The sequence below is a fragment of the Balaenoptera borealis genome (assembly GCF_965194805.1).
Source record: "Balaenoptera borealis genome assembly, chromosome: 12".
Lineage (NCBI taxonomy): Eukaryota > Metazoa > Chordata > Mammalia > Artiodactyla > Balaenopteridae > Balaenoptera > Balaenoptera borealis.
Window position 1 is genome coordinate 55,870,235 of NC_138869.1, and position 22,122 is coordinate 55,892,356.

General features: G+C 35.7%; 1 protein-coding gene across 28 annotated transcripts in view; it reads left to right on the forward strand.

The window, feature by feature from the left end:
• CLASP2 (cytoplasmic linker associated protein 2) overlaps positions 1 to 22,122 on the forward strand; it is a 175,116-nt gene that overhangs the window by 16,499 nt on the left and 136,495 nt on the right. For 27 of the 28 annotated variants that reach the window (XM_082348296.1, XM_082348318.1, XM_082348329.1 and 24 more), the window contains exons 3-7: positions 3,678 to 3,781; positions 5,860 to 5,951; positions 7,162 to 7,237; positions 8,798 to 8,895; positions 14,782 to 14,852. In XM_082348296.1, the coding sequence (XP_082204422.1) occupies positions 3,678 to 3,781; positions 5,860 to 5,951; positions 7,162 to 7,237; positions 8,798 to 8,895; positions 14,782 to 14,852 (441 nt within the window). Of the gene's footprint in view, positions 1 to 3,677; positions 3,782 to 5,859; positions 5,952 to 7,161; positions 7,238 to 8,797; positions 8,896 to 14,781; positions 14,853 to 18,588; positions 21,779 to 22,122 lie in introns of those variants that run through there. The other variant, XM_082348317.1, reaches the window with a different exon arrangement.

Genomic DNA, 22,122 nt, shown 5'->3' on the forward strand with positions numbered 1-22,122 from the left:
GCAGGTGGATTCTTAACCACTGCCCCACCAGGGAAGCCCCCTTCCTTTCTGTTTTAACGATTTACTTCCGATTTTAACATCTGGGAGCTTTGCAGATTAATCTCACCATATACTGAATTTTTTTTTACTTCATGATTCTTATACCCTTAAATATTAATAAATTACATTAAGTTGTTTTTGTTGGTTAGTGTTTTTTGTATGTTTCTCACATATCTACATATTCTCATATGTATAACTTTATCTTTTAACCTCCTAGCTCTTTCTGGTTATCCCTGTGCATTCACTGTTAGTCAGTATTGTTTTCACTTTGAACCCTAAGTGTTCATTATTTTTCTTAGTGAAACCTGAACTTGTTACTACTTGAGAGTCAGTGTGATATAATAGGAAAATTTCATCCCAGTTTTGCTACCATTTATTGAATGCCCACTTTTTATCCATTTACTGGGCTTCTCTACTTTACATATATGAAAGATTATTCTCAAATAATTGTTTCTAATTTGTATGACAGCTCTACAAGAGAGGCTACAGTATATCTGTGTGCTCTTAAAGAGATATAGTACTAGACTAAGAATCCCAGAGTTAGCTTTCTTGTTTTACTCCATCATAGATCTTAGCCAAACCATTTTAGGAGCCTTTCCATAAAAGGAGGGAATTGAATTAAGTTATGTGCTGAAGGTTTTTTTTGATAATGTAACCTTAGATATATGTAACTTGATGTGAGTGATATTGTTTTCCTTTTGGTACACTTAGGTTATTAACTATCATTACAGATATTTTTTATCTTTTTACATTAAAAGTGAAGTTTTAGGAAAATTGAGGTTCATGTTCAGTTTTAGACAAAGTATCAAAAAGAGTATGGACTCTATTAATGTAATTCTTTAATATATTTAAATTTTCTCTTGTGACTACATGTACTGTGGAAGAATTTAATGTTCATACCAAAAAAAAAAAATACGATTTACATTTAACACCGATCACCAACCAAGTTTTTTTTTTTTTGCCGCACCATGCAGCTTGAGGAATCTTGTATTTTGAATCATTAAACCTGCGCCCTAGACAGTGAAAGCATAGAGTCCTAACCACTGGACCACCAACCCTGGTTTTATGATTCCCCCAAGCCTGGTTTTATGACAACAGTAAAGGATTTCATATTTTACAAATCTTAAACAGATAGTTTTAATCCAAAATGGTTTTGTAGAAAGGGTATTAGAACAGTCAGGATGCCTGGTCATCAGCTTTGCATCTTGTAAAATGGTTTGCATCTTGTACAATGCTAAGAGAATAAAATATGCTAACATCTATGCTTCAGACTTCTTCCATGTTTCACTGTCCAAATTCCAGTCTTTGATAGATGTATTTGTTTGTTTAACAAGTTCTTTTTGAGAGTTTACAGAGTGAAAAGCTCTGTTTTGTATTCCCAATAATTATCGATTGCATGTTCATTATCTACAGATCTTTAAGGAATAGTGCTAACACTTCTGAATGGTTATTATGGGCTTGGCCACAGGTGCTTTTTACCAGTTTTACTTATTCTCTCACTAGCTGTGTGAGGTATAGACCTGGATCCCTCCTTATTTTACAGACAAAGAAACTTTGAAGTTAGAGGCGTTTACTATCTTGCATAATTAAATAACCAGTAGAGCTAGAAATAAATCTTGTTCTGTTTGACTCTAAGAGTTTATATGTTAAAAAGGAAAAAAATTATGAATTTTTTTGTTTAATAGCTGTAAATCTTAAGTTTATGTAGTGTGAGGTTTTTTGTTTTAGTTGTTTATGTTTTACAAATTTTAGTTTTTAAATTGAAGTGAGCCCCGTTTGGGCCAAACATTTTTTTTTTTTTTTTTGGCTGTGCCGCATGGCATGCGGGATCTGAGTTCCCCAACCAGGGATCGAACCCGTGTCCCCTGCGGTGGAAGCACGGAGTCTTAACCACTGGACCACCAGAGAAGTCCCTTTATTTTCTTTTGGAGTTAAACTCTACCTCTCAGGAATGAAGTGTCTATTTTTTTTTTCATTATTGTTACGTGGTTGTTAATACACACACACACACACACACACACACACACACACAAAACACCTCAGTCACAAATAAATGGAAGTAGTTATGACTGTAACCTAACACTGTGTAGATTACTTAAATCCTGATTTCACTATTTGCTACTTGTGCGACCTTGGTCAAAGTATTTAATCCCTCTGGGCCTTCTCTATCAAACGGGCCTACTCTGTTTCATAGGATTGTTATGAGGATTAAATGAGATAATTCAGTGCTTAGTACATAATAATATCTAACATTTACTAGTGTTTAGTATTGTCTTCTGTCAGAAGCTATCAGAATGAGTCCCACAATAGCCAATCCTGTAGATGTAGGTGAATTTCTCTAGTGTTAACAATACATCTAAGCAAAATGAGAAGGATTTATATTGTTTCAACTGACAGGTACTTCAGTTGCCTCATGATTAGGCTTATGATTTTTATGACAAGGACTTTGATTTCTTACACAATCATTTCCTTGATTAAGCTTAGATTTTTGGGTGATCTTTCCATTTTGTATGGTTGGCTTCTCACTCAAATCATTTTCTTCCAGAAGGATGTGTTCCTTCTTTCCTTAAATGTTGTTGATTATTATATCAGTTCTGGTTGTTATGTTATAGACAATGTTAACATTGCAGAATACATTTGCATTACATTACATACACATTTAATTATATGTGTCTATAAATAAACTAGAGACACATTGAATGCTTACCCAGTGTCCTTCACTCTCTGAGTTGTTTACATATATTTCAGTAATCTTCTGAGGTGAGTACTGCTGCACATATTTATGGGTTGAGGAGATAAAGACAAAAAGATTAAATACTAATACTACACTGAGTGGTAGTGGTAATTAAGGGATTACAAAAAGATAATTTTGACTATGAGATGTTTTTGTCCTATGGGCTGACTTTAGAAACCATAACCTCAGTTCTAGCCCCCCTCCCGTTTCCTTCCCCCCACACCCAATAGATGTGATTTCTTTGTGGTACTTTGTTGATTTATAGTTACAGCAACCTGTTTCATGAAAACTCTCTAAGAATGGACTCTAGCCTGCCTTTCCTGCCTCCTTTCATGGAATAGTGTCAAAGTCTTGGCCATAATAAAGAAAGACCTCAGTCCCATGGACCCATGCTTTGTTTTTGTCATTTGAGTAATATGTTGTACATATAGAATAATACATATCAAGCATGTACAATTTAAAGAATAACTATAAAACCAACACCTGCCTGTGCCCAAGTCAAAGAACTAGAGCTCTGCCAGTTCCTTATATGCTCCCTCTGCATTTCCTGATGACACCTCCCACCCTCTGCCAGAGATGACTGCTGTCATGACCTTTGGGATAATCGCTCCCTTGTTGGTCTGTAGAGCTTAACCGTCTATATCTATCTCTAAACAGAATAATATTAAGTTTTGCCTGTTTTTTGAACATTATTATTATAAGTGGATGTCATACTATATGTATTCTTTTGAAACTTGCTTCTCATTTATTTTTGATTGGACTCATGAGTAAAGAACTTGAAACAATTTGCTTACCTCATAACTTTTCATTTATGGAAATAATTGATGTTTGTAATTTTGTAAAATACAGTTTATAATGGAGATGAATTATAAATATTTATTCCTTTCCCCCTTAATTTCTCTAGTTATTGTAGCTTTAATAGACAGAATGGGAGATGCCAAAGACAAGGTTCGAGATGAAGCTCAGACTCTGATACTGAAGTTAATGGATCAAGTAGCACCACCTATGGTAGGCCTACATTTTAGAATTCAGATTTTGCTAATTAATGATTAAATAACAGTAAAGATAGATGGTAATCACTGCAAGTCAGTAAAACCCCAGGGACATAAAAGCTAAAATTTTAAACAGTAAATTATTGCTAATGCTTTAAAGAAGTTGAAATTTATGATAAAGTATCAATATTTAACTTTTTGATTTTTTGCTTTCCTTTTTCTGATTTTTCTATTCTTTAATGCTTTTTCAAAAAGCTAACTCATAGATTTAAGTGATTTGACAATGTACTGATTATATTATTTGTTAGGATTTTCTGGTTTTCGCTACCTACAAATAATACAATGTTCAGTGAGAAAGCTTATTTTGAGAACTGCTGAATGTTATATGAATTTCTGCAACTCTTACTGAAACAAGGAGAAAATTTCTTATTTTAACAGATGGTTACTAATTATATAAGACATATATTAGATGACGGTGACCTGTGTTTTTTGAATATGGTAGAAAAGAATTGCCCTTACGGACGTATTTTGAAAGAGGAGTAAAAATAAATTGACACGTAAACAAAGATTTAAAGAGTAGCTCATGTCGGGGGCTTCCCTGGTGGCGCAGTGGTTGAGAATCCGCCTGCCAAGGCAGGGGACACGGGTTTGAGCCCTGGTCCAGGAAGATCCCACATGCCGCGAAGCACCTAAGCCCGTGCGCCACAACTACTGAGCCCATGTGCCACAACTACTGAAGTCCGCGCGCCTAGAGCCCGTGCTCCACAACAAGAGAAGCCACCGCAATGAGAAGCCTGTGCACCACAACAAAGAGTAGCCCCCGCTCGCCACAACTAGAGAAAGCCGTTGTGCAGCAACGAAGACCCAATGAAGCCAAAAATAAATAAATAAATTTATTTTTAAAAAAAAAAGAGTAGCTCATGTTAAGTGGGAAAAAAACCAGAATTTACAAAATATAGTGATACTATGTGTTATCATTTAAAATACAGTTTAAGAATTGTATTACATATGTTTTATAAAAAATCCAAATAGTAGTGAAAGTAAACTTCCTCAGATTTTTTATACCATAGAGTATAAAGATATATGTATAATCCTTATAATTTGATGGGTATCCTTTGACACTTGCTTAGCAGTTCAAATTTTAACTTGTTTTTGACATGCTGTTATTATGAGTGCTGTAAAGAGCATCCTTGTACATGTGTCTTTGGACATAAATGTAATTATAGAACAGAGTTCCAGAGACAGTGTTGCTGGATCAGGTTATTCACATTTAAGACTTTTTTGGTAAACTTCCAAGTTACCCTCCAGAAAGTTTGGCAGAGAGAAATAATATTAGTAGAACTGAATATAGAGTCCAGGGAGAATAGAGTCCAGGAGTAGGGGTTTGTGTGTATGTGTGAGAGTATGTGTGTATGTACACATTAATTTAGTAAATGGTAAGGGTGGTGTTTCTTAAATGTGGAGAAAGGATTGATTGGGACAATTGGCTATATGTTTAGAAAAACAAAGTTGAATTCCTTCGAATAACAAACCCATATAATTGTTCTAGATTGTTTGTATAGGTTTATCTATGCTTTTTCAAAAACAAAAAGATTATAGTGGGTAGCAATAGAATGATTATGTTTCTGTATTTGGATCCAGTGTTAAAAGGAAAAAAACCCCTGAATTATAAAATGCTGAAAAAGCCTGTTCCATGTGACAGTCTGTACTAGTTGCTAGGCAACATTGGACCTTTTAAATGCTTACAATACTACTAGGCTTATAATGGTAACATTGTTATTGAAGGTTTCTAAAGTTTAGAAGAAATTATATGTCTTTGGAGATTTTAAAGTTTTTAAATGTTGGACACAGTTTTTCTGAGAATAATTGAAATCTAAAGTGAAAGATATAAAATAAAAATTTAAAATGTGATTAAGATATTTAAAAATGGGTGAGAACAGCATCAGTGCAAATTTGGCTTAGAAAAACTTGTAGAGAAATCTGTGGGAAAATTTAGCTACCAGTAAGGTTGGTAGTAAAGTTGAGAATAGATAAAAGATTATAACATGAGTAATTTAATTTTTTGTTATACATGTTTACTTTTCTTTCAAATAGTACATTTGGGAACAGTTGGCTTCTGGTTTTAAGCACAAGAATTTTCGATCTCGAGAAGGCGTGTGTCTGTGTCTTATTGAAACATTAAACATGTAAGTTTTATGATTACTGGAGTATGTTTTTCATTTTTCTAAAAAAAAAGCAAAATCCATTTCACAAAGCTCAAGGAAAGCTATGAAAATAAAAAATTTTAAATAGTTATTAATTTATCTCTGGCACCAGAGTTTTTTTATTTGATAGCTTTATCTGTTAATTTTTTTGTATGTATGTTGTTATCTTTCATGTTGTTAATTTAAAATTATTAGTCATTGGTAAGAAGAGTTTCTTTTTTTCTCTTTAGTATGTTAATAGTTGCCACCCAAATAGATGGTCATATAACAAATACGCTGATATAACTTAGGATCTACCTCTGTTCTGGACCCAGTTTGGAATTTTTTTAAACTCAGTGGTATTTCAACAATTGTAGCCATTTTCCCCAGCCCCCTTTTGCCAGTTGGCCCTAGGTTTTCTAGAGCAATGCAAGTGGTTACCAAAATCATAAACTGAATAAGACTCCCCCAGGTAACCAGACAGTGAAGCTGACAGCAGTGTGCAGAGCTCTGACAGCATAGATGCCACAGAGCTCAGAACTCCAGCCTGAAGAAATTGTAAACTAGGGCTTTTGTTCTCTTTCTGGATTATTTTTTCAAGTTTTGTGCAACAAGATAGGTAATATATAGTAGCTTTCAACTTATTTTGTAGTGTTACTTCCTTTTCTCTAACTATACCTTCATTTTATTTTCTTTTACTCCTCTATGGTCCTTTCTGCCATCTAGAGCTTGTAAGTGCATTCAGTCTGCACAACTTTCATGGTTTTTGGCTGTCTTGTCATTTGCTTTCAACCCATGACCTCATCAAAATATTAATAAGCATAAATAAAGATCTTTTAATTTACTTATTGTACTGGAATGCAAATTTGTTTGAGACCCAGAGTCTAAAAAAACGGTATTTTAATGCAAAAGCTCAAATTTTCTAAGTGATTGATAGGTTGCTAGGTTTAAGAGTGCCATTGGTTGAACATTTTGCTCTGTTGGATCATGTGTTGACAGTTTTCATTGTCAGTCATGATTATTCAATTTTACATATCTCACATTGTTTAGAATTAGGTTTTGCTTGTGTCTCATATCCTTCATGTTTTAATGATGTGTGCCCATGCTCTCCACCGTATTTGTCTTATTGAGACAGATAAAAGTATAAGGATATTTTGTTTACTGTTTGATTAAAACCAAATTCTCTTTATTTTTTTTTTCAAATTATATTTAGTTTTGGAGCTCAGCCACTAGTCCTCAGCAAGTTGGTACCACATTTGTGTATCCTATTCGGAGATTCCAACAGTCAGGTAAAATTTTATCTACATTTAAGCACTGACTAATTTTTTAGCCACCTCTTGTTTTCTAATGCTCTTATTCCATTTTTAAAAAGAAGAGAGAGGGTGGAGGGGGGTGGTAAAATCAAGATTCCACTTCATTTTTTTCTTTTAAAGTCTACCACATTTAGTTTTTAAGAATACATTATATTCACAAACGTAGCTTAAGTTTGTTAGCTGTTTGGCTAGTATTAAGGATAGATGGGACTTAAAGGATAGTTCTTGAGTTTGAAAGATTGAGTAACAAAGAACCTGAATTTCCTTTAGTCCTCCTATAAGCTAATTGTGAGGGCAGATTGTCAGCTTCCTTTTCATTCCTGCATAACAACTTTTGCAACAGTCATAACCCTGTTTGTGCCAGTGGTATGTCACTTGTTGGAAATTTCATTCCCTGAGCTTCAAATACTATAGGCATAATACAGGGGTGTGTTCTGGATCTTGTCCTTTGTGGTGGAGTTGAATCTTGGCTGTAACCCTTTTGGCACAGCTTGGGCATTTGGAATGACCCTGGATATTTCCTTGCTTTTAGGCCCTAGCTCTGCCTCTAGAGGTTTGTAGAGAGTTCTATCTACTGTCTCTTCATTTGCCCTTCGACAGTGAGCTATGCAAAGGAACTAAAAGCTGTCTTCCACATTCCTGTCTTTAGGCCACATTTATTTTTTCTTTTAATTGTGGTAAAATATTCACAACATAAAATTTACCATTTCAGCCTTTTTTAAGTGTACAGTTCATTGGCAGTAAGTACACTGACATTGTTGTGCAGCCATCACCACCACCCATCTCCAGAACTTTTTCATCTTCCCAAGCTGAAGCTCTCTACCCATTAAACAATAACTCCTCATTTCCCCCAATCCTTCAGCTCTTGGTGGCCACGTTTTACTTTCTCTCCAAATGAATTTGACTGCTCATAAATGTGGAACCATACAATATTTGTCCTTTTGTATCTGGCATATTTCATTTAGCATAATGTCTTCACGGTTCATCCATGTTGCAGCATGTGTCAGAATTTCCTTCCATTCCTGTTCAAGGCTGAATAATATACCATTGTATGTATATACCACATCTTGTTTATCCATTCATCCATGGATAGACATTTGGGTTGTTTCCACCTTTTGGCTATTGTGAATAATGATGCTATGAACATTGGTGTATAATTATCTGTTTGCGTTCAGGCCACATTATTGAAAGGCAGTTTTATTCTACAAAAATATGTTAACCACGATAATGATTTGTAGTCATACAGTTATTATTAGTTCTTTATACAATATTATTACAAATAGAAGATTTTTTAAAAGCCACATTTATTTACATGTTTCTTAGATTTCTGTAAAACTTTTACAAGGTTTCTCTAGAGGTTTCTTGGCAGGTCGTCTTGGTTTTTGTTAATGACCTGCCATAATCTCCCAGGGGTTTAGAGGCATTAAAACCAACTTGGAGCTTCAAGTTGGTCTGTGAATTTAATGTTACCTTGAGGTGAAGTATTTTATTGTATCTCATGTAAGTTTTTTTTTAAAGTTCTGAATTATTTGGCAGGTTAGAGATGCTGCAATATTGGCTGTGGTGGAGATTTATAGACATGTGGGAGAGAAAGTGAGAGTGGACCTTTATAAGAGAGGAATTCCCCTTGCTAGGTAAGTCTTGCTAAATTTATTTTTTTGCCAGTGGTTTCAAAGGTTTTAATTTCATGTGCTTATTTAAAATAGGTTCAATTTTCTGGAATGCTTTAATATTCAAAAGATATAAAAGGACATATAGGTTATTACTGTTTAAAAAATTATTAAGATTCTATACTGGTCTAGACAGGATAGTATAATGAACCTTCATGTACCTATTATCCATCTTCAATAATTAACTTGTGGACAGTATTGTTTGTTACACCCTTACCTACTTACTCTTGTCCTGTATTATTTTCAAGCAAATCCAACTCATAATATTTCATCTGTAATTATTCAATATATTTCTTTTTATTTTATTTAAAAATTTTTTTTCACTGAAGTATAGTTGATTTACAGTGTTTCAGGTTTACAGCAAAGTGATTTAGTTTATATGCATATATATACATATATATAATCTTTTTCAGATTCTGTGCCATTATAGGTTATTACAAGATATTGAATATAATTCCCTGTGCTATACAGTAGGTCCTTTTTGTTATTCAATATATTTCTAAAGGGAAAAAAAAATCTTTTTTCCAATCACAACCACAATGCAATCATCACACCTTACATTTTTTTGCAAATAATTCTGTAATATCAAATATCCAGTTAGGGTTCAAATTTTCATAAATGTCATAATGTTTTATAAGTGTTGTATGTATATATTTTAACAGTTTGTTTGAATCAGTATACAAATAAAGTCCAACAATTAGTTGATATGTATTACAAGCCTTTTTAAATCTTTGTGTACCCCAAAATACTTTTTTCCTTGTGTTTTATTTGTTGAATAAGTTGGGTAGTTTACCCTGAAAGGTTTCCCATATCCTGGATATTACTAATTCTTTTCCTGTGTTGTGGTTTAATGTGTTCTTCTGTCTTTATATCCTTTAAATTGGTAGTTGGATCTATAGGCTTGATCAGATTTTCGGTGGGGGGTGGCAGGAGGAGCAAGACTACTTCATAGGTGGTGGTGTGTTCTATTTACATAAGTCTCATCAGATCTGGCTGCCTCTCTTACCACGTAGATTATTTCCAGTATGAATTATTTTTTAGGTAATAAGGTTGTCTAAAAAATATGCATTTTGTTTACTTATTTATTCATTTGCTTTCTACTTCCAGGGTTAACAAGAATTTTATTTGAATAAATTCTGTATCATTTTATGAAAGAAATGGTATTAATGTATATTGATATATTTTGTGTGAGTGTATATATATATATGTTATATTATATATTTTTAAATTTATATTGAGATTATGTTTTTTTAAAGTATTTAGAATTTTTATTCAATTTTGACATTCATACAGAATAGTGCATAAATTGTAAGTATGCAGCTCTGTAAGTTATCACAAAGTGAATACACACATGTATCTACCACACAGGTGAAGAAGTAGAACATTACAACATTCCAGAATCCTCCCCAAATCTTTCTTAATCCTTGTCTTTTCTCTCCTTCCCAGAAGTAACCATAATCCTGACTCTATCACCATACGTTAGTTTTGCCTGTGTTTGAATTTTATATAAATGGAATCATATAGTGTATATTTTTTGTGTCTTGCTTCTTTCAGTTAACATTATCTCTTTAAGGTTCATTTGGGTTGTTGGATCCAGCTATAGTCGTTCATTTTCATTGCCTTATAGTTCTCCTTTGTATGAGTAGGTCATACTTTATGAATCCATACTGTTGATGGATTTCTGAGTTGTTTTCATTTTGGAGCATTTATGAATTAATGTTGTTAGAAACAGTCTTATGCATGTCTTTTGGTATACTTATGTATTTGTTCTCTTGGAATATATTTGAATGGAATTGCTGGGCCATAGGGTATGTTTACCTTTAGTTGATATTCACAGACAGTTTTCCAGAGTGGCTGGAATACTGGATGATTTCATTTATATGAAATGGCCAGATATGGCAAATATATAGAAAGGAAGTTAGATTAATGGTTGCATAGGATTGAGGAAATTGGGAGGAATGGGGAGTGACTGCTGATGGGTACAGGGTTGTTTTTTGGGATGATGATGACATTCTGAAATTGATTGTGTACATCTCTGGCTTTATATTAAAAACCATTGAATTGTGCACTTTAAAGGGGTGAATTATATGGTATGAGTTTTATCTCAATAATTGGCTGTTATAAAAAAAGATAAGTTCTGAGATACCTAATTACCTCTTTCATATTGTACTTGCGATTTATTATTATGACTCTAAACTTAAATATGGACTTTGGATAGAGTTGCTTTTCCAGTTTTATCCTAGTGCTTTACTGTTCTCTATCCTTTTCCTGAATCAGAACCTTCCAGAGCTTTACAGGCCTCTATTCTTTGGCCTCCTAAGTTGTGTTTTGGATATTCCAGCCTCTGTTGTATTTGCCTTCTGTTGAATTTCCTAAATTCTTTTTCTTCCTGAATTACTTAAAAGATCCAAGTCTCTTCTTTCTACTCTTACATTGCTCCTTTCCTCCTTTTCCATCAGATTATATGTGTAATGATCCTCCATTATGAATAAGCTTGTTTTTCTAAATAGCTATATTATTATTTTATAATAGCTTTTTATTATTTCTTTTTTCTTTCTTTCTCCCTGTTACTGTTATATTTGCCTGGTATTTCAGTTGACCCCTCTTCCCATTAAAGCTGCCTGTATCTGCATTCCTTGCTGTATATTTTATCTGTCCCACCTCATTCCTTACCAACCCTCTTTTCTCTCAGAGCTTCCAGCCCTTAGTTTCCTACTCCCTTTTTGCTACTGAATAGCTGAGTGTTAATTTCATGCTTCTTGACATCTTGTTCTGCCTTTTTCCCAGAGAGCTTTCCTAAATCCTCTCCTTTCTGTTTCTGGGCTGTCTGGTCTTCATTCTGAAGTCCCATCTTCCAATTCCAGTTTTCCCTCCCAGGTCTCATCTTGTCCATCTTGTCTCTGGGCAGCCTGTCTAGTGTCTGCTCAATTCTCTGGAAGGTAACTACTTTGTAGGATGAAGGGACCTGTGTCTTTTGACTGCAGTGCTTTCAGATGTGTGAATATTTGTTGAATTTAATGGGGGTAAGAGCTGAGGTTAAGGTTTAGAAATCCCATTATAATGAATTCCTAGAAGGTTTTCAACTAAAAAAAAATTTTTTAGACCAAACAGTATTTTCATCCTCAGTTTACAAGTAAAAAATGACAGGATGTGGACCAAGGCTTAACTAAGGTTTTAGAAGTGAAATCATGACAGAACCCTTGATGTGAGAAAAACATTTGGCAATTAAAGACTTAATTTATAAGTCATAATTTAAGAATCATAGTGGGACTTACCTGGTGGCACAGTGGTTAAGAATCCGCCTGCCACTGCAGGGGACACAGGTTCGAGCCCTGGTCCAGGAAGATCCCACGTGCCACGGAGCAACTAATCCCGTGTGCCACAACTACTGAGTCTGCACTCTAGAGCCCGTGTGCCACAACTACTGAAGCCTGCGCGCCTAGAGCCCATGCTCCACAACAAGAGAAGCCACTGCAATGAGAAGCCTGTGCACCGCAACGAAGAGTAGCCCCAGCTCGCCGCAACTAGAGAAAAGCCCGCGCGCAACAGCGAAGACCCAACACAACCAAAATAAATAAAATAAATAAATTTAAGAAAAAAGAATAAATCATAGCATGGTATAATATTGGAAAGTAAAAAATAGTGCTGTCAGCATGATCCCATGATCATGGTCTGAAAAAAATTTATATATAAATATGAAACATTGGAAAGCATGCAGTTAAATAAGTTCTCTGGATGGTGGGATTGTGGTTTTTTTCTTTGTTCCTATTTATATTTCCTAATTTTCTTCTATAATGAGTATACATTGCTTTTGTAATAAGAAACACTTTTTTTTAAAAAGTGAAAGCAGAAGTGTATTATTCTGAATATAAAATCAGAAGTGCTAATAGAATTGCTGTTGAATTAAAATAGGTTAACAGGAAAAACATCAGATTATCAGTCATATCAGCATCACTTTAATTTCTGACATATTTCATTGTTTTTATGTTTGCCATAAGTTTCCTTAGCATGATTTTTATGTACTTTTAAAAAATGTCTTGGTTACTGAGTAGATTCATTATAAGGTTGGAACTAAAGTATTGGGTTGGCCAAAAAGTGCCTTCGGTTTTTAAGTAAAAATAAAAGGCACATTTTTCATTTTCACCAAGAACTTTATTGAACAGCGTACTCACCCTTTTGTTCCACTACCTTCTGCCATTTTTCAGGCAACTTCATAATTCCATCTTGCCAAAACTTTTTATCTTTTTGAGCAAAGAACTGTTCCAGGTGCCTTTTCCAGTCTTCCAGGGAGTGGAAATTTTTTCCATTAAGAGAATTTTGTAAAGACCTAAATAAATGGAAATCCAAAGGTGCATTGTCTGGTGAATACAGCAGATGAATCAGAACTTCCCAGCCAAGCTGTAACAGTTTTTGCCTAGTCATCAAAGAAACATGCGGTCTTGTGTTATCCTGATGGAAGATCATGCGTTTTCTTTTGTCGCTTTTCGTCGAGTGCTGCTTTCAGTTGGTCTAATTGGGAGCAGTACTTGTTGGAATTAATCGTTTGGTTTTCTGGAAGGAGCTCATAATAGAAGACTCCCTTCCAGTCCCACCATATACACAGCATCACCTTCTTTGGATGAAGACTGGCCTTTGGTGTGGTTGGTGGTGGTTCATTTTACTTGTCCACGATCTCTTCCATTCCACCTTATTGTACAGTATCCACTTGCCATCGCCCATCACAATTTGTTTTAAAAATGGAACATTTTCATTATGTTTAAGTAGAGAATCGCATGCAGAAATACGGTCAAGAAGGTTTTTTTCGCTTAACTCATGTGAAACGCAGACATCAAAGTGATTAACATAATCAAGCTGGTGCAAATGATTTTCAGTGCTTGATTTGGATATTTTGAGTATGTCAGCTATCTCCTGTGTTGAGAACAACGTTGACTGGTCTCAATTAATGTCTCGATTTGATCGCTGTCAACTTCAACTGGTCTGCCTGACCATGGAGCATAGTTCAGAAAGAAATCTCCCGCATGAAACTTCGCAAACCACTTTTGACATGTTCGATCAGTCACAGCACCTTCTCCATACACTGTCCAAATCTTTTTTTTGCATTTTGGTTGCGTTTTTACCTTTCTTGAAATAATAAAGCATAATATGCCAAAAATGTTGCTTTTTTTCTTCCATCTTCAATGTTAAAATGGCTACACAAAAATTCACCAATTTTGATGTCTTTTTTTAAATGCACGCTGATATGACAGCTGTCACATACAGTCTAACAAAATTGTTTCGAATGAAGTTAAAGACAGCTAAGTGCTACTAGAGCCATCGTATGGAAAAAACCGAATGAACCTTTTGGCCAACCCAATATTTTTGATGGGTTTGGGGAAATAATTTTATGATGAAAATATGAAACTGCTTTGTGTGAAACTTATCTTTTTTTAAAAATTGAGGTATAGTTGATGGTACAACATTATATAAGTTTCGGGGGTACAACATAGTGATTCACAATTTTTAAAGGTTATATTCCATTTATGGTTATTATAAAATATTGGCTATATTCCCTGTGTTGTACTATATATCCTTGTAGCTTATTTATTTTATACATCGTAAACCCCTACCCTTGAAGGTTACCTTTTCACAAATATACCTGCGAGTGTGTAGAGTGCTACCTGTATTTGACTGCTTTGCTCTACTGAAGAGATGCATTTTGTGTCTGCTTTCAGTGAGTTAATTGTAAAAGAGAGTTGTATAGAGCTAACTGAATCCTTGGAATTGTTTTTTCTCAGGGAGATGGTGAAGGAAATTGTTTCTAATTAAAACTGTATGTAAAACAAACAAATAAAATTTATTCTTTATTCCCAGATTAGAAATGATACTTGGCAAATTTGATGAAGTGCAAAATTCAGGTGGTATGATTTTGAGTGCCTGCAAAGGTAAGAATAATTAAGTTATTCCAGTTCTCAAACATTTCTAAGATCATTTAGCAAAGTTTTAGACACTAAAATATGTCTTCAAGTCAACTATTATATCACTGATTCAGCAAATTTGACTTTGTGGCTTAAAACTTGTTTAGGATAACAAAGTCTTTACATCCTGCTGATCATTACCTATCCTCTGACTCTTTTGGAGTAAGTGAAAATTTAATAATGGGTTAATTGTGTAAAATGATACTATTCTTTTGCCTTATATTTGGTATCTTCTGGGTTGAAGATATGATGACCCTCTTGCCTTCTATGGTCTGTGCACAATATGTGTTTTTTACTCTCAGAGTAATTGTGTTTTTTTTAATTTATTTTTTTAATTGAAGTATAGTTGATTTACAGTGTTACGTTAATTTCTGCTGTACAGCACAGTGACTCAGTATATACATATATGCTTTTTTTTTTTTGGCTGTGTTGGGTCTTTATTGCTGCGCACGGGCTTTCTCTAATTGGTTGAGTGGGGGCTACTCTTCACTGTGGTGCACGGGCTTCTTACTGCGGTGGCTTCTCTTGTTGCGGAGCACAGGCTCTAGGCGCGTGGGCTTCAGTAGCTGTGGCACGTGAGCTCAGTAGTTGTGGCTCGTGGGCTCTAGAGCGCAGGCTCAGTAGTTGTGGCACAGGGGCTTAGTTGCTCCACGGCATGTGGGATCTTCCCGGACCAGGGCTTGAAACCATGTCCCCTGCATTGGCAGGCGGATTCTTAACCACTGAACCACCAGGGAAGTCCTCTACATTCTTTCTTATTTTCTTTTCCATGATGGTTTATCCCAGGATATTGAATATAGTTCCCTGCGCTATACAGTAGGACCTTGTTTATTCATTCTATATATAATAGTTTTCATCTACTAACCGCAAATTCCCAATCCATCCCTTCCCCACCTTCCCTCCCCCTTTGTAACCACAAGTCTGTTCTCTCTGTCTGTGAGTCTGTTTCTGTTTCATAGATAGGTTCATTTGTGCCGTATTTTAGATTCCACATATAAGTGATATCATATGGTATTTGTCTTTCTCTTTCTGACTTCACTTAGTCTGATAATCTATAGTTGCATCCATGTTGCTGCAAATGGCATTATTTCGTTCTTTTTTATGGCTGAGTAGTATTCCATTGTATATATGTACCACATCTTCTTTATCCATTCACCTGTCGATGGACATTTAAGTTGTTTTCATTGTAGACTTTTTAATGATGGCCATTCTGACTGTTGTGAGGTGGTATCTCATTGTAGTTTTGATCACTAATAATTAGTGATGTTGAGCATCTTTTCATGTGTCTCTTGGCCATCTGTATTGTATGTCTTCTTTAGAGAAATGTCTGTTTAGGTCTTCTGCCCATTTTTGGATTGGGTTGTTTTTTTTGTTTTTGTTGAGTTGTATGAGCTGTTTGTATATTTTGGAAATTAAGCTCTTGTTGGTTGCATCGTTTGCAATTATTTTCTCCCATTCCATATGTTGTCTTTTTCTGTGTGTGTGTGTGTGTTTTTTTTTTTTTTTAATGGTTTCCTTTGCTGTGCCAAAGCTTGTAAGTTTGATTAGGTCCCATTTGTTTCTTTTTGTTTTGCCTTGGGAGACTGACCTAAGAAAACATTGGTACAATTTATGTCAGAGAATGTTTTGCCTATGATCCCGGAGTAATTGTTTTAGTTAGATGCTTTTAGTAGAAATTGTAGGGTTGATTACTCTGTTACACCTATGTGTAGAGTATCAGTGATCATACTAGTGAAGAGACACAGCCATAGGAACTTCACCAGTGTAATCATTTTTGGCTTCTTAATTAGAATGAGACCAAATTGGAATTCAAGGAGGTTTGGAGTTGGTATCTGGCATTTATTTGATCTTTTGGTTGCTCTTCTTTTTGTAAGGTTGCTAAATTGTGTTTGGTCTTATTGGGTAGCATTTACCTTCAATCCTTAAGTATTAATTAACCATATATGTGAAGAATATATTCTATTTCCAAAGATAGTATAGGTGGTTTTTCTACCTGGGAAAGTAGGTTCATATTAAAGATAGTATGCTTAGCTTAGTAATGTGCATGATGTTGGAGAAAAAATTTGGTGTATGAGTTATTATAGTCAAATAATAGGAAAGCTAGTTACTAATATAATTTGGTTCTCTTTTGCTGGATAAACCAAGACCAAGCCTTGTTGTATTGCAGGAAGGCAGATGGAGTGAGAGAATTTAGTGTTAAAAAGATTGTGTCTACCCTAATCTAAACTTAGTTACAGAAGCATAAATTATCTTCAGCACTACCAATCCTCACCCTGATTGCCAGCTGTTTCTCACTCCTCTCCTCTAAATAGGTGTTTTAAGTACCTTGTCCTTATTTTTCCAGCCGTTACCACTGTCCATTTCCATAGAAACCAGAAACAGCAAGAAGATGGAGAATTGTTAAAATTCCTTGAATTAAGACTTGTGTGTTTTCATATCATTTACACTACATACTCATTTATGTATTCCAGACTATGTAGTTACAGCCCTATGAAGAAAAGTATAATGTGTAGTAAAAATTTAAGATATTTATTATTTGGATATGGTTTATTTTGAAAGTATTGTCCTTCTTGTATTTTGTGAGGTTATTTCTGTTACCTTCAAAATAGAAGATTTTTTTTGTTTCCTATTCTTTTAGCTCCCATTTCTTTTTCTTTTCATTATCTCTCCACAAACAGGGACGTTTGGGGTTAGTATCTGGCATTTATTTCTCTTGGAGAGAGTTTTCAGAAACCTTTCTGTTTTGGAGATTATAATCTGAATATTGCAAGTATAGTCAAATGTGAATGTTAAAGTGTATAATATACTTATTGGTGTGTAAAAATTGGTCATGATTATTTTGATGACAGTATTAAGCTGTCATTGAAAAATACTTTAATGGCTCTGTTAATAAGGGACGAGACTAGAAGAGGAAAGCCCATTTATCATGTTGGTAGGTCCCAGGGCCCAAGCCTCTTTTTCCCCTTGTCTTTATTCTCTTTCAGTGATTTAATCCAGCCCAAAAGCTTCAAATGATAACTATTTGCTGATGAGTCCTAAATATGTAGTTCTAGCCTTTATTTATCTCTATGTGCTCTAGATCTGGGAGCCTGTGGCCTCAACAACATTTCCATTTGGATGTCTAAGAGACATCTCAGGCTTAACAGGTCCAAAAGTTAAAGCCTGTTGTCTCTTCCTTTCCCTCAAAACTGTTCTTCCCCCAGTTTACCCATTTCAATCAGTGGCACCACCATCAGCTCAGGCTAGGAAATTTCCTGATTAGAATTAGTTAGCGTTGACCTCCCATTCTAACTAGTCATTTTTGCCTCTGAAATTCTAATATATGCCAAATTTGCTTATTTTTTTCCATCTCCACTGCTAAAACCCTACTCTAAGTCTCCTTTAGCTTTTACCTGCATCACTGCAATAGATTTCTGTTCCATGTTTGACCCCTGGAATCTATTTTCTACCCAGAAGTGAGAGTGGTCTTCTTAAAATGTAGACGGATTATGTCACAACAGTGAAGAAGACAGGACGGTTAAAGTTTTTTGCCTCGAGGAGCCTACATTCTAGTGAGAGAGATAGATCATAAACAAGTAAACAGGGGCTTCCCTGGTGGCGCAGTGGTTGAGACTCTGCCTGCCAATGCAGGGCACACGGGTTCGAGTCCTGGTCTGGGAAGATCCCACATGCCGCGGAGCGACTAGGCCCGTGAGCCACAATTGCTGAGCCTGCGCGTCTGGAGCCTGTGCTCCGCAACAAGAGAGGCCGCGATGGTGAGAGGCCCGCGCACCGCGATGAGGAGTGGCCCCCGCTTGCCACAACTAGAGAAAGCCCTCGCACAGAAACGAAGACCCAACTCAGCCATAAATAAATAAATTAATTAATTAATTAATTAAAAAAAAAAACAAGTAAACAAATGGATATCCAGAGTGATTACAGTTGGTAATGGAAGAAATACAACTACTCTTTGTTTAATGAATTTAATGAAATTAACTTAAATTATTCCTTAAAATCCTTGCTGCTAAGTGAAAAGCCATTAAATGAAAAAGTTATTTCTTAATTTTTCCTAACTAACATTATGTTATGTTTCATCCCAACCCAAGATGCTTGAATAATTTTCACAGGTAGAAAAATACATCAATTGAGCACTGAAAACAAATTTTTATAACTAGCAATTTGAAGGCAAATAAATAGTTTACACCTAAAATAATGTAATGAAGTTTTATTCGACTCCTTTTTTATTTCTGCACAATTTTTCCCCACATAATTTTCAGTCCCTGTTGGCTCATGGTTATTGTGCACTCAAACTAAAACTTGAAAATAAAGTTATAGACCAGGAAAACATTTAGGACAAAATAAAGGCTCATCATGGAAAATTGTGGAAATAGTTCATGCACACAACAGACTGAAGAGCTATTAAAGATACTACCTCTTTTCTCTCTCACTTGGTGTACATATGCAAAGCAAATTATTGTGAGTTCACCCAAACATGGCATTCTATTCGGATTTGTTTCATCTGATATTCTGTGACTAGAAACTATTATGGTAAGTAAAAATTTTTAGTGTGTCTTTGCCTGAAACCATAATAATGAAATATCACACTTCTTTCATATACTCATTGAGGGTGTTTGGGGATGAAAAAATCATTTTACTAAATACAGACAAAAACAAACAAAAACCCAGAGGATTTGTTGTAAAGGTGGTATAACTTTTTAAGAGCCACTGCAGTTAAAAGTTATCATCTACACAGTCATTAAGTGAAGTAAATAGGGTATGGAGATGTGAAGTAACTCAGTGATGCCACTTTAGATAGAATAGTGGGGCAAGCGTCTCTCAGAGTTGTCATATTTGAATTGAGACTTGATAAAGGAAAATGAGCTAGTCATTGGATACATGGTAGGAAAAATGCTTTGGGCAGAGAAAATGTGACCATAAAGGCCGAGAGGTGGAAAAGGACCTCCTTTCCTTTGAAGAAAGGAAGGAAGGCCAGGGCTGACTGGAGCCTAGTGAGGCTAGGGCTCTGTTGGAAGGGAGACCGTGTATGAGAGAAATTGGAAAAGTAAGCAGGAACCATTATATGAGGGTCTTGTAGGCCTTGGGAAGAGTTTGGTAGACTTCTGGGAGTAGGAAGGGTTTTAGGTTGGAGAGGCATGTGGTAAGTGAGAGTGACATGGCCCAACACTATCTTACATACATTTATTCTTCGGAAAAATTGTCTGTTTCTTTATTTCCTCTTCCTTCTGCCTCTTCTCCCCTTATGCATGTCTTGATATATAACTTCACATCTCATGCTTTTGTCTCTGATTTCTTTCATGATTGCCATATCTACGCTTTTAAGTTTTGATTGAACTCTTTGACTTGATTTTCTAGAGCATTAGTTCAGCACACTCAAGAACACAAAGTAAATTCTATTATCAGAGATTTGAGCATGTCGTTTAATTTGGGAATAGTGAGAAATGCATGGCATTTTTTTTTTTTTTTGTCGAGGGTTTTTCAAGCCTGACTTTAATTCTTGTATTATAGAGTAAGTTAGGCAGAATCCTTAAGTGCAGTGGAATTAGCTCTGCTATTAGAAGGAAACTGGATTTAAAATTAATCAAATCATGGCTGAAAGAAGGCAACACCAGCCCTGTAGGAAGGAAAACACTGAAAGTTGCAGGCCCCCCTGTGATTATGGCAGGGTCTGGTGTTTTCTAGACAGGCTCCTATGCTAACTGAGATATAAACACGGACATGTTGGTGGCTGTGACTGCAAGTCTTTTTCTTTTTCACTGAAAAAACCATATGTAATTCTGATTTGTCAAGTGTGTGTAGGACCTAATGCAGTCTTGGCATGTAATCATTGTAAAATATTTCCCAGCTTCTCTCTTTAAAAACAATTGCTAGGAAAAGCATTGTTTTAGGAGGCTGGCGATAAACTAAACCACAGAAATTAGGCTTTGAAATTACCTTGATATTTGGCAAAAGAGGTAATGAGGTAACTTGCAGTCTAGTTTATAACACACCCGTTGGTGAAAAGCAAAGCAGCCCTTTTCTTAGGTTGATTTAAAAATGTATCTGTTTGTGACCATGAGCTCCAGGGCCTTCTTGGAGCTTGACAATGTGCTGATGGTTGTGCAGCTTGGATGGAGGGTGCTCCGTGTCCCTGCAGCTGCGCACTGGCCAGGTTCTGTCTCCTCCACCAGAAGCAAGCTTTGTTCCGTGTGGCCCTGCCGTCTGCATACAGAGCAGCCTTTGATGGGCTGCCTTTGACGTGATTTGTTTACGGCAGCCAGAAATGCTTCCTGCATAATGAGAGCAGTTAATCATGGAAACTGGGCTCTTCCTGTTTGTGCACTTCTAGCAGTCTTCTGTTGTAAATATTAAAAGGTAACGGCAAAAGGATGAAAACCTTTTAAAAAGGCACAAATCAGTTAATTCATCAGATCATGTGATTGCTACCGATTACATGGATATCTTTAGGGAAGCAGAAAATGATTGCTGAACACATGCCTTGTGTTTTGATGATTGCATTAAAAGTCCCCCAGTGGGATGGCATTTATTGGCTCCCAGAGCTTTTCTGACATTAAATTTCAGGCAGCCAGCACAAGGAGAAACACCGTAACGTATATCTAATCTCATATGTACAGTTAAAGAATAATCTTGATCAAGCTCTGCTAGGCTTTGCTAAATAGACGAGGGCTTTCAGCAAGACCCCAGACTTTTATTTTGAAGTGGAGTAGCAGCTGTTGGCTATTGCGGTGCAGAGCTGCAGCGGCCTGGGTCACACAGAGCTCCGGGTGTCTGCAGGGTGTCTGCAGGCTGCAGGCCGAGCCCAGTGGCGCAGGCACCGAGCTGCATTTATTTGCTGTGCTGTTTGACCTGTTGGTTTGAGAGAGCTCCCTGGACCATCTGAATGGCTATGGGAGATGGTGAGTAAGATTTATTTTTCTTTTTTTTGCTTGTGCTATACACTTCCTTTTAAAGTGACAGTCATCTGCTGTATAAGAAATATATTTCTCCCTAAAGAACGAAGGACACTTTGTGTGTGTATGTGTGTGTGTGTATACACACACTCGTATGTTCATGTGTGCACGTGTGTGCATACTTGTCATTTGGTATCTTTTTCTACTTGATATGTCTGTATGGGATCTGGCAAATATAAGATGACAGTTTATCTTGCAATCCAAGCAAACCCTCTGTCTTTGGTGGTGGATATAAAGGGATGTTGGAAGAAACATGGAATAATGTAAAAGCTTTGAAGAGAGAACATGGC